General features: G+C 39.2%; 3 protein-coding genes across 3 annotated transcripts in view; 1 reads left to right on the top strand and 2 right to left on the bottom strand.

Moving 5' to 3' along the window:
* Positions 1-12,342, top strand: part of LOC106088468 (mucin-19-like) — a 471,415-nt gene that overhangs the window by 373,218 nt on the left and 85,855 nt on the right. The gene's annotated exons all lie outside the window — the stretch shown is intronic.
* Positions 4,565-5,329, bottom strand: LOC106088497 (glutamic acid-rich protein-like). Its single transcript, XM_013254049.2, has one exon. The coding sequence runs from the start codon at positions 5,327-5,329 to the stop codon at positions 4,565-4,567; it is 765 nt and encodes a 254-aa protein (XP_013109503.2).
* Positions 10,764-11,321, bottom strand: LOC106088496 (nucleolin). The gene has a single exon (XM_013254032.2). It carries the CDS (start codon positions 11,319-11,321, stop codon positions 10,764-10,766), a length of 558 nt encoding a protein of 185 aa, XP_013109486.2.

Raw genomic sequence — 12,342 nt, 5'->3', positions numbered from 1 at the left:
ATATACAACAAACTGACACATGAACCCTCACGTATTAGCACGCCACAACTCGCATTCTAACACACATATCTCAGCCTTGAGATTCTGTATTGGGTTCTGCGAAAATGTTTAGAAATATTTTCGAGAGATTTATCATGAGATTCCTTTCATAGTGACAGCGTATAATTTAAAAGGTTGCTGCTTGGTATTTCACTCACTTAGCTTCCTTAGGCCAGATTTCCGTTTTTGCCCAAGGTCTAACTACAAGTGTAGGCTGCTCGTTTCCCCTTACATTTGGTATTAAATTTAAACATATATTATTCAGGACTTTCATATTTGTATGGGTAATTTTTGAGGGAAATTGCCATGACACCTGTTTTATGGCAGGACAATGATGAGCTAAGCACAAACAAAGCCTGACAAAGAAAGTGAAATGTGAGAGGACATGAACCTTTGTTTCTTCTTCTACTTAGGAAAAGAAAGGGTTCACATGAATAACAATGTATGGATTAGGGTGTAGCGATTGGTATGGGAATAAAAAATTTGGTGAGTGCTTGGCATTTTTGCCTCTTGGGATTGTTCTGAGAAGAAGCAGAAGCTGTGAGGACATGGATGAAGAAGAGACTATAGAACACCTTCTGTGTGTGTGTCCCGCATTGACAGTCAGAAGAAGTTCCTCTTAAGGTTCTCATTTCTTTGAGAACCTGTCTGATGTAGCGGTTGTGAACATTCGCAAGTTGTTGGGCTTTTTAGAGTGATCTGGATAGTTCAAAGGTAGGAACTAAAAGGCATCTTCCTTCTTCTGTTTTTTGGTGGTGTCACAATGGACATATTTTAACTTGCAGTCGAAGAAAGATGTCGATAGGCCTAAGACAACTCACTGTCCCAAATTTCAGCAAATTCGGATAATAAGTGTGGCTTTTATGGGCCTAAGACCCTAAATCGGGGGATCGGTCTATATGACACCTATATCCAAATCTGAACCGATCAAGTCCACATTAAAGAAAGATGTTGATGGGCCTAAGGCAACTCACTGTTCCAGATTTCAGCAAAATCGGATAATAAATGTGACTTTTATTGGCCTTAGACCCTAAATCGGCGGATCGGTCTATATGGGGGCTATATCAAGATATAGTCTGATATAGCCCATCTTTGAACTTACCTTACCTTTGAACCTGCTTACGAAAAAGAATCTGTGCAAAGTTTCAGCTCAATATCTCTATTTTTAAAGACTGTAGCGTGATTTCAACACAAAGACGGACAGACGGACTAGATCGTCTTAGATTTTTAGCTAATCAAAAATATACAATATATACTTTATAGGGTCGGAAATTGATAATGTGTGTAATAATGATGTGTTGCAAGCGAAAAATATTCTCTGTTTAAAATTTCAGCGAAATCGAAAAGATCGGTCTATCGGGAAATCGGTCTATATGGCAGCTATATCTAGTTAGTTAGGAGATCTGATACAACTCACTGTTCTAAATGTCAGCAAAATCGCGTTTCAGAATATAAATCAGAAGATCGGTCTAAGCGGCAATTATATCCCAATATAGTCCTGTATGGACCCTACTCGGTACGGATATCGCCATGACCCATTTGCAATTCCCAACAACCTACTTCAGTAAGGGGTATCTGTGGCCAGCTTCATTCTTAAAGTGGCTAGCTTCATTCCTTCGACCGCTATCATAATTTCAACAGACGGATGGACAAGGCCAGATGGATTCAGAAGGTCGATAGGATATTTGGATATATCTACCATGCATATTGATCTCTCGATTTGAGGGCTTAGACACATAAAAAGCGAATTTAATGTCAAATTTCGCTGAAAATTTGAAATCATGACTATCGTAATATCGACACACGGACACGGTAAGATGGATACAGAACGTCATGACTATATTTGAATGTAGCTATCATTCATACCGATCCCTCGATTTAAGCGCATAAGTTAAACAGACGGACGGACAAAGCGAGATGGGTTCGGAATATTAATAGGATATTTTTATATATCTACCATACATTCCGATCTCTCGATTGAAGGGATTAGACCTATAAAAGGAGCATATAACATCCGATTTCGATTCCCATATAAACTGACCTTTCGGCTTAACATTTCGAGTCCCTGGAAATTGAAATTGTCGTCCGATTTGGTTGCAACTTTGCACTTAGGTTAGGTTAGGTTGAAAAAGAGGGTACGGATATTAATCCGCTCCATGCCACTATGAAAATACACTTAAGCCAGTAATCGGCTTGTTGTGCGCTCTTAATACTAAAAAAGTAAACTCGAAAAAAATCTCAGTTAGAAATTCGATGCTACTTACAAAATTTTAAATTGTTTTCCATGCCACGCCCCTAAGTTGGATCATATCTGGTATTGTGTCCCCACCTAAGTATTGGTGTCTTTTAGCAGCGAAATCCATGCAAAGGCATAGGAAATGCTTCAACGCCTCATTATCTTCCAACACATGACCTACACATGCTATCACTTGCCGCACCGATTTTGCACAAGCAAACTCGTAGTGCTATGTGTCCCATTATGATACCAAAAGCTAAACTCCTTCTTTCTTCCTTTCAGTAATGGCCTCGTCCTCTCACGATTCCGATCACCGTATAGGATTTTCGCCGTCTTACCGACTGTTTCGCTGTGGCATAGTGTTACATGTTCGTTGTCCACGCCCTTAACGTGTTACGTGTTCGTTGCCCACGCCCTTAACACGGACTGCGTCTATCCGAAAGGCTTTGAGTTATCCAAGTTTATTGACGGCAATCCTCAGGCCTTCACCGCCAAATCGTCTGCCCTTTCATTCCCCCTTACTCCGTTATGGCCCGGCACCCAAACGATGTGGATTGCAATCCTTTGGCCTTCCTCGCGAAATCGTCTGGCTTTTCATTCCCCTTACTCCGTTATGGCCCTGCACCCAAACCTTGCGGATTGTGCCACTCTCAGAGAAGTCGTTAATCCCCTTCTTAGACTGGAAGACTGTTCGTGATCTGACGGTCCTGGTTAGTGTAGGTCGGTTAGGATTGTAAATGGGCCATATCGGCCCATGTTTTGATATAGATGCCTTATAAACCGTTTTTGGGGTTTGACTTCTTGTGCCTCTAGAGGGAGCAATTCTCATCCAATTTGACTGAAATTTTGCACATAGTGTTTTGATATCACTTCCAAGAACTGTGCTAAGTATGGTTCAAGGCGGCCCATAACCTGGTATAGCCGCCATATAAACTGATCTTGGGTCTTGACTTCTTGAAGGCGGAAATTTTGAACATAGTGTTTTGATATCACTTCTAAGAACTATGCGAAGTATGGTTCAAATTGGTCCATATCCTGATGTAGCTGGATATGGACCAAGACGTGTTTCGCTATGACTTCCAACAACTGTGCCAAGTATGGTTCAAATTGGTCAGTAACCTGATATAGCTGCCATATAAACCGATCTTGGGTCTTAACTTCTTGAGTCTCCAGAGGGCGCAATTCTTATTCGATTGGAATGAAATTTTACACGACGTGTTGCGCTATGATTTCCAACAACTTTGCTAAGTTAGGTTCAAATCAGTTCATAACCTGATATAGCTGCCATATAAACCGATTTTGAATCTTGACTTCTTGAGTCACTAGAGGGCGCAATTATTATTCGTTGAATGAAATTTTGCACGAAGAATTTTGTTATAATATCCAACAACTATACCAATTAAGGCTTAAATTGGTCCACAACCTGATACAGCTGCCATATAATCCGATCTGGCAACTTGACTTCTGGAGCCCCTAGAGGGTGCAATTCTTATTCGATTGGAATGAAATTTTCCATGACGTATTTCGCTACGACTTCCAACAACTGCGCTAAGTTAGGTTTAAATCGGTCAATAACCTGATATAGCTGCCATGTAAACCGATCTTGAATTTTGCTTTTTGAGCCACTAGAGAGCGCAGTTCTTAACCGATTGGAATGAAATTTTGCACGAAGTATTTTGTTATGATATCCATCAACTGTGCCAAGTATGGTTGAAATCGGTCCATAACCTGCTATAGCTCCCATATAAACCGATCTTCCTATTTTACTTCTTGAGCCTCAAAAGGTCGCAATTTTTATTCGAATTGGCTGAAATTTTCCACAACGACTACTACATTGAGTTTAATAATGGTCCGGACCATCGGACCATAAGTTTATAAAGCTCCAACATCTTAGCAATTGTTTTACTTTTACCGTATCGGGAAAAGAACTAGACAGATGCGATCCATGGTGAAGGGTATATAAGATTCGGCCCGGCCGAACTCAGCACGCTTTTAGTGTTTAAATACTTATTTTCTGTCTGTTTGCGCTTACTTTTTTTTTGGTCTTAAAATCTTATTGAGATTCCATTGAGATTTGAATAGAAAGCATTAAACAATGGTCTAAAGCCCGACAATATCCTGCAATGGAATCTCAATACTTATTTTCTGTACAAACGCAGAGTTTTTTTTTTGAGGAAAGGATAGATACCCTTTTCCTGAGAAAAATGAAGCCAAAATGAAAACCATTTGTCTCTAAAGGGTAGTGTTATCATTATAACAATCACTTATAACTTTTTTTATATTAAGAATTTATTTTCCATGTTTCTTCGAGTTTCGCTTAGCTTTGTTCTTCAAAGCAGCCTTAAATTTGTTGTGTAAATGAATTCTTTTTGAAGGTTTAACTTTTGCTTTCAATGGTTTGTGGGATAATCTCAATGGCTTTTTTGGTTTTTTGGATATTTTGTTCGTAGTTTTTGGGGCAGAAGCTGTTTTAACCTCATCTTCGTATTCATATTCCTCATATTCATCGTCTTCTTCATCATCGTATTCTTCATCATCGTATTCTTCATCATCGTATTCTTCATCATCATCTTCTTCATCATCATCTTCTTCATCGTTTTTGTCTTCTTCTTCGTAGTCATCTTCATCGTATTCACCATCTTCGCTGTCATTTTGATCTTCATGTATATTGTCGTCCATGTTGTCAGTTGTATTTTCTTCTTCGTGCTCATCTTTATTTGTATCTACAGCTTCTTCCACACCTTCAGCAGCACCTTTATCTTCTGCTAAATCTTTGGCTACTTCCTCATCTTCATCTTCATATTCGTCCTCATCTTCATATTCATCCTCATCTTCATATTCATCCTCATCTTCATATTCATCCTCATCTTCATATTCATACTCATCTTCATCTTCGTAGTCATCATCGTATTCATATTCTTCATCTTCATCAGCATAGTCATCAACTTTTTTCCCATCTTTGTTTCGATCACTGGTTTCCAAGGCTCGAGCTGGAGCCGATAGCACCACTAATGACCACACACAAACTAACAGACCCAAGATCCGTAACTTCATTTTTCTACTAAAAGTACTACTTAACTATCGGAAAACACAAGTTAAGCAGAGTATTTATAAACTTTGTTATAACTGAACTACTGGCGCATGTTAAATCAATGTTAGTCTATGTCTACACAATTTCATGATATTCTTCATTCATTTCTCTAGAGTTTCTTCAATTTTGATTATTTATTAAGAGCAAATAAAATACGAGAGGTAAAACATATGTAGCGGAAGGACAAATGTGCGAAATATTCTTAATTCAAGAACACACCCTCGTGCCACCTTGAATTCAAAAACCCAGATGTATGATGAGTCGCCTAAAATTTGAATTTGACTGCCAGTAATAGCCTACTCTACTACTGTGGGATGGTTATTAAAACTTGATGCGTTTGTTTAAAGCACTCAGAAGGAACAAATATACAGCTAGAAGAAGAAACGAAAATACAGCTATTGATTAGTACACGGATCGCGTCGGAATATGTTTAGCTCTATACTGTCTGTGGTCATGTTTTCACGAAATGTGGCCCGAGGGATTCTCTTATGGCTCCGACATTGCTATGTAATTTCATGGAAATTGTTTAAGACTCAAATATTATAATTTAGTCATTTGTTATCTGATCCTCAAACATTTGGCTAGAAAGTTTCGCATTGTAAGCACATTTGGTAACCGTTCTTCTCAAAATTTAGCACAGTGATTTTTTCTATGACTCCCACAATATGTACGAATTTTTGCCCAAATAATTCATTTCAAATTTAAGCAAATTTTATTTTTGACGCCTAGTCTGCATACCCTATAAGGTCTCAGGTATCAAAAAGTAGTATTAGCCCGTCTTTAGCCCGTGCTTACTTGTTTGGACTAAGAAAGATCAACAGGTAAATATGGGTTAAGTTTGGTTCTGCTGAATTTGGGAAAAGGCATTTCTTATATTCTTGGCCCTAGGAAAGGGTTGTTTCTATACCCTTTACCATAGAAAAGGGTAGTTTCTATACTCTTTCCCTTGAAAAAGATTATTCTCTATGCCCTTATCCTGGGAAAAGCTAGTTTCTATACATTTTCCTCTGGGAAAGAGCACTTTCTTTACCCTATCCCTGGGGAAAGGGTAGTTTCTATACTTTTGCCTCGGGGAAGGTGAAGTTTCTATACCACTTCCCCTATAAGGTGTGAGGTATCAAAAGTAGTCTTACCCCGATTTTAGCCCGTCCTAACTTGTTTGCTAAATATGGGTTAAGTGTGGTTCTGCTGAATTTTGCCCTAGGAAAAGGTAGTTTCTATACCCTTTACCATAGAAAAGGGTAGTTTCTATACTCTTTCCCTTGGAAAGTATTTTTCTCTATGCCCTTACGCTGAGAAAGGCTAGTTTCTATAGCCTTTCCTCTGGGAAAGAACACTTTTTTTACCCTTTCCCTGGGGAAAGGGTAGTTTCTATACTTTTGCTCCGGGGAAGGTGAAGTTTCTATACCATTTCCCCTGGTAAAAGGTTGTTTCTTAACACTTTCTCTTAAGAAGAGGTTGTTTCTTTAGCCTTTCCCCTGAGAAGGGGTAGTTTCTGTACCCTTTCTCCTGAGAAAGGGTTGTTTATATGCCATTTCCCCTGGGAAAGTGTAGTTTCTATACACTTTCCCCTCGGAAGGAGTATTTTTTTCCTTATCCCCTGGTAAAAGGTTGTTTCTTAACACTTTCTCTTAGGAAAAGGTTGTTTCTTTACCCTTTCCCAGGGGAAAGGGTAGTTTCTATGCCCTTTGCCATGGGAAAGGGTGTGTCTATTCGCTTTCCCCTGATAAACGTAGTTTCTTAACCCTTCCCCCCTTCATTTTCTTTACCCTTTGCCCGGGGAAAGGGTAGTTTCTATACTTTTGTTCCGGGGAAGGTGAAGTTTCTTTACCATTTCCCCTGATAAAAGTAGTTCCTTAACCCTACCCGCCGGGAAACGGTTGTTTCTATACCCATTCCACTGAAAAAAAGTATTTCTATGCCCTTTCCCTTGCGAAAGGGTAGTTTTTATGCCCTTTTCCCGGGAAAGGGTAGCTTCTATACACTTTCCCCTCGGAAGAAGTATTTTTTATACCCCTTCCCCTGGGAAAGGGTAGTTTCTATACCCTTTCCCTCGGAAGAGGTATTTTCTATACCCTTTCCCTCGAAATAGGTATTTTCTTTATCCTTCCACCTCGGAAAGGTTTGTTTCTATACCCATCCCCCTGGGAAAGGATAGTTTATATACCCTTTCCCTGGAAAAGGATAGTTTCTATACCCTTTTCCATGGGAAAGGGTAGTTTCTATACCCTTCCCTCTGGGAATGGGTAGTTTCTATACCCTTTCCTCTGGGAAGTGTGGTTTCTATGCAATTTTCTCTCGGAAAGGGTAGTTTACATACCCTTTTCCCTAGCAAATGGTAGTTTGTTTACTTTTTTCCCTAAAAATGGGTAGTTTGTATACCCTTTCTCCGCGGGAATGGTAATTCCTATTCCCTTTCCCCTGGGAAAGGGTAGCTTCTATAAACTTCCCCTCGGAAGGAGTATTTTCTTTATCCTTTCCCCTCGGAAAGGTTTGTTTCTATACCCTTTCCTCTGGGAAAGGGTAGTTTCTATACCCTTTCTTCTGGGAAAAGGTAGTTTCTTTACCCTTTCCTCTGGAAAAGTGTGGTTTCTATGCAATTTTCTCTGGGAAAAGGAAGTTTATATACCATTTTCCCTAGCAAATGGTAGTTTGTTTACTTTTACCCTGAAAATGGGTAGTTTGTATACCCTTTCCCCTCGGAAAGGGTAATTTCTATTCCCATTCCCTTGGAAAATTATAGTTTTTTTTCCCTTTCTCCAGAAAAATGAGGTTCCTTTACGTTTTCGCCTGGAAAGGAGTAGTTTTTATACATTTTACCCGGGGAAAGGGTACTTTGTATACCTTTAAACTTGGAAAGGGGTACTTTCTATACCAATTTATCTGGAAAATGGCGGTTTCTTACCCTTTCCTCTAAGAAAGGGTAGTTTTAATACTCTTTCCTCATTGAAAAGATAGATTTTGTACTCTTTCCCCTGGGAAAGGGAAGTTTCTATACCGTTTCTCCATAAAACTGTAGATTCCATGCCATTTCCCAAATTAAGGGAAAATTCTATGCCCTTACCCCTAAAAAGCAGTACTTTTTATGCACTTTCCCCAAAGAGAGTGTACCTATTATAACCTTTTTACTTGAAATGGGTGTTTTCTAGCTCTAATAGCATAGTAATTCTTTCTTATACCCTTTTTCCTAGGAAGGCATTTTTCCTATACCCTCATCCTTTCTGTACCCTTTCCCCTGGGAAGAGGTGGATTATGAACCCTTTTCCCCGGGAAAGTGTTCCCCTAGCAAAGCTTTATTTCCATACCCTTTCCCCTGGCAAATGCTAGTTTCTTTATTCTTTTCCCTGAAAAAGGGTAGTTTTTTATATCCTCCATCATAGAATGGGAGGTATACTAATTTCGTCATTCCGTTTGTAACACCTCGAAATATTTGTCTAAGACCCCATAAAGTATATATATTCTTGATCGTCGTATATACATTCTTGATCATTTTAAGTCGATCTATCCATGTCCGTCCGTCTGTCGAAAGCACCCTAACTTTCCAAGGAGTAAAGCTAGCCGCTTTAAATTTTGCACAAATACTTCTTATTGGTGTAGGTCGGTTGGGATTGCAAATGGGCCAAATCGCTCCATGTTTTGATAAAACTGCCATATGAAACTATCTTGGATCTTGATTTCTTGAGCCACTAGAGGGCGCAATTCTCATCCGATTTTGCTGAAATTTTGCACAAAGTGTGTTTTTAAGACTTTCAACAACTGTGTTAAGCAGGGTTAAATCGCTACATAACCTGATATAGCTTCCATATAAACCGATCTTGGGTCTTGAATTCTTAGGCCTCTAGAGGGCGCAGTTCTCATTCGATTTGGCTGAATTTATGCATGAAGTGTTTTGTTATGACTTCCAACAATTGTGGTTAGTACAGTTCAAATCGGTCCATAACCTGATATAGCTGCCATATAAACCGATCTTGGATCTTGAATTTTTAGGCCTCTAGAGGGCGCAATTCTCAGCTCTTGTATATACCGATTTCAGCTCTTATTTAAACCGATTTCGCCATTGTGCTTCTTAAGCCCCTACAAGGCGCAATTCATATTCTACTACTATGGCCTTCAACATTCAATTCATTTATGGTCTAGTTCTATTTGACCTGTTGGCATCCATGTCAAGTTGGGTCTCGATTGTACTCTATTTAGGTATACCTGACATATAGACCGATCTTCTGATTTAGGGTCTTAAGGTCATAGCATTTTTTCGTCAATTTTGCTTAAATTTGGAACTGGGCCTTGTATGATTTAAACAAAATATGATCCAAATCCGCCATATTTGGATATAACTGTGAATATAGTGGAGTTATTATAAAATAGGATAACAATTTATGTATGTTCAAATTTCGGAACGGCCGAACGTTTTTACTTTTTTATTTTTGTCATACATCATCCATTTATTCTTCAACAAGCATGTGGGGAACTGTTTTCTGAGTTCGGCAATCATTTCAGGGGAAAGATGTTCTGGCACTAGGTCCCACTCCCATGGCAATCAAGCAGGCAATGAAGTGACAATTCCATGATACGAATGCTTTGTGTTGGATGAAAATGTCTGATTACGAAATTGTTTATACCCACCACCGAATAATGGAGGTATATTCATTTTGTCATTCCGTTTGCAACACATCTAAATATCCATTTCCGATTATATAAAATATATATATTCTTGATCAGCGTAAAAATCTAACACGATCTAGCCATGTCCGTCCGTCTGTCCGTCTGTCTGTTGAAATCACGCTACGGTCTTTAAAAATAAAGATACTAAGCTGAAACTTTGCACAGATTCTTTTTTTGTCCATAAGCAGGTTATGTTCGAAGTTGGGCTATGTTGGACTATATCTTGATATAGCCCCCATATAGACCGATCCGCCGATTTAGGGTGTTAGGCTCATTAAAGCCACCTTTCTTATGAGATTTTGCTGAAATTTGGGACAGTGAGTTGTGTTTAACCTCTCTACATGCTTCTTTAATTTGGGCCATATGGGTTCAGATTAGAATATAGCTGCCATATAGACCGACCCGCCGAATTAGGGTCTTAGGCCTGTAAAAGACGCATTTATTGTCCTTTTTTGCCAAAATTTGGGACAGCGAGTTGTTTAAGGCCTTTCGATATCCTTCTTTCATTTGGCCCAGATCAGTCTAGGTTTGGATATAGCTGCCATTTAGACCGACTGCCATTTAGACCGTCTGACGAATGTAAATTGTTAAAGAAAAATTTCTTCTCATGTCCCTTTGTGGGAAAAGTCGATCTGTCAAAGGTTTAAGTATTACTCTAAATCTTATCTTTTATTATTAACAAAAATTTACAAAAATTCTATTAAAATTAGTTCTTCTCTTATTGTACAATTAGTATTACTTGTGTTTCCTGGCATGTTTCTTTGAGCGTTTGCCAGCCTTGGCTCGATGACGATTATTTCTGGCAGATTTCTTGTGTGCTTTGGTTTTGGGTTTGGATTTACGCACAGGTGACGAAGGTTTTGAGCCCTGTGTTGAGACCTCTTCTTTCTCATCGTAATCCTCATCATCATAATCTACATCATCATCAATATCTTGGTCATCAATTTCAAAAGGATAAACTTCCGGCATGTTGTCGGTTGCTACATCCGCATTTTCCGTTTGATCATTTTCATCGGGGTAATCATCCCCATCATTTTCAGCTTCTTCGATGTCTAATTCCACATCGCTTCCATCGTTGTCGTCTTCATCTCCAGCATAATCAAATTCTTCATCCTCACCCACATCACCTTCATAGTCTCCATCATAGTCTATATTGTCCTCATCCACGGGTTCCTCTTCGGCAGATTCATTTGCCACATCATTGGATGAATTGATTTCTTCTGCATTAGCAGCAGCAGCAGCTAGCGTTACAGCCCACAGGCACAATAAAAATGCCCAAATTCTAAACTTCATGTCTTCACTTGATTTACTATTCAACTAAATTGAAGTTTGATCAATTCAAGCCTTTATAAAATCAGCTGCGACATAGAGCTAGTACGTCATTGGCTTTTATTCAAACAGAATAATAACTTGGTCTCTATTTCAGCAGTCTTAAATTTATTTAACATGTTGTGCTATTGTTTGACTTCAACAAATACAAAACCAGCTAAAATAATTAGAGCCGAAGGTGAACATATTGCAGGTGGAGGTTAAGCATGCGAATTGGTTTTTTGAAGAATTTCCCCATTATCATTCACCGAAAGAGTCGAAAAGTTACTGAAGCCGAAGGTCATCCTTATGTACTTTGAGAGCAAAAGAGCAAATTTTTTTGTCCTTCACCATAGCAGAGGGGTTTAAATTCTAGCTTTGTCATTGTGTTTGTACCTTAACGAAATATTAAACTGATGTCCTACATATTTTATATATTCAGAATCGTCTTGGAATTCTAACTTGATTAAGGAATATCCGTCTGTATGTCCATCCTTCTGTCCTTCCAGCCGTATGTGTGTTCACCTGTCTGTGCAGTCCAATTAATGATAAGATAAGGAGCCTCCCTTATTATGCCGAGTCCGAACTGCGTGCCGTCGTTTAGCGACACTACTTGGTAGAGAAGTTTTAACATGGCATGATACCTCAAAAATGTAACCAGCATTAGTAAGAGGATAACCAATGCTGAAAAATTTTCTGATATTCGCGCCAGGATTTGAACCCAGACGCTCGGCGTCATAGACAGACATGCTAGCCTCTGCGCCACGGTGCCCTCCATGTATGTTTGTCGGATTGGCAGCATTCTCGGATTACTAGTGCTGAAGACGTGGGCTCGATTCTCATCAGAGGCCTGGTGTGTCGCTACTATGGTCTTTGTGAGTATCTTCAGAAAATATACTGCCAGTCTTAACATAGGCCTCGATACTGATGAAGACCTATAAGGTCAAATGCAAATGCAATCCAAATTTTGCCCAAAAACATTCCACTAAGGAACAGGGGCAAACTT

This window comes from Stomoxys calcitrans, chromosome 4, assembly GCF_963082655.1.
Source record: "Stomoxys calcitrans chromosome 4, idStoCalc2.1, whole genome shotgun sequence".
NCBI classification, from domain to species: domain Eukaryota; kingdom Metazoa; phylum Arthropoda; class Insecta; order Diptera; family Muscidae; genus Stomoxys; species Stomoxys calcitrans.
This window is presented reverse-complemented; position numbering and strand designations above follow the sequence as displayed.

What these genes read in the sequence shown, in the direction of transcription:
- LOC106088496 (XM_013254032.2), bottom strand. Translation starts at nt 11,321, where the DNA reads ATGAAGTTTAGAATTTGGGCATTTTTATTGTGCCTGTGGGCTGTAACG.
- LOC106088497 (XM_013254049.2), bottom strand. Translation starts at nt 5,329, where the DNA reads ATGAAGTTACGGATCTTGGGTCTGTTAGTTTGTGTGTGGTCATTAGTG.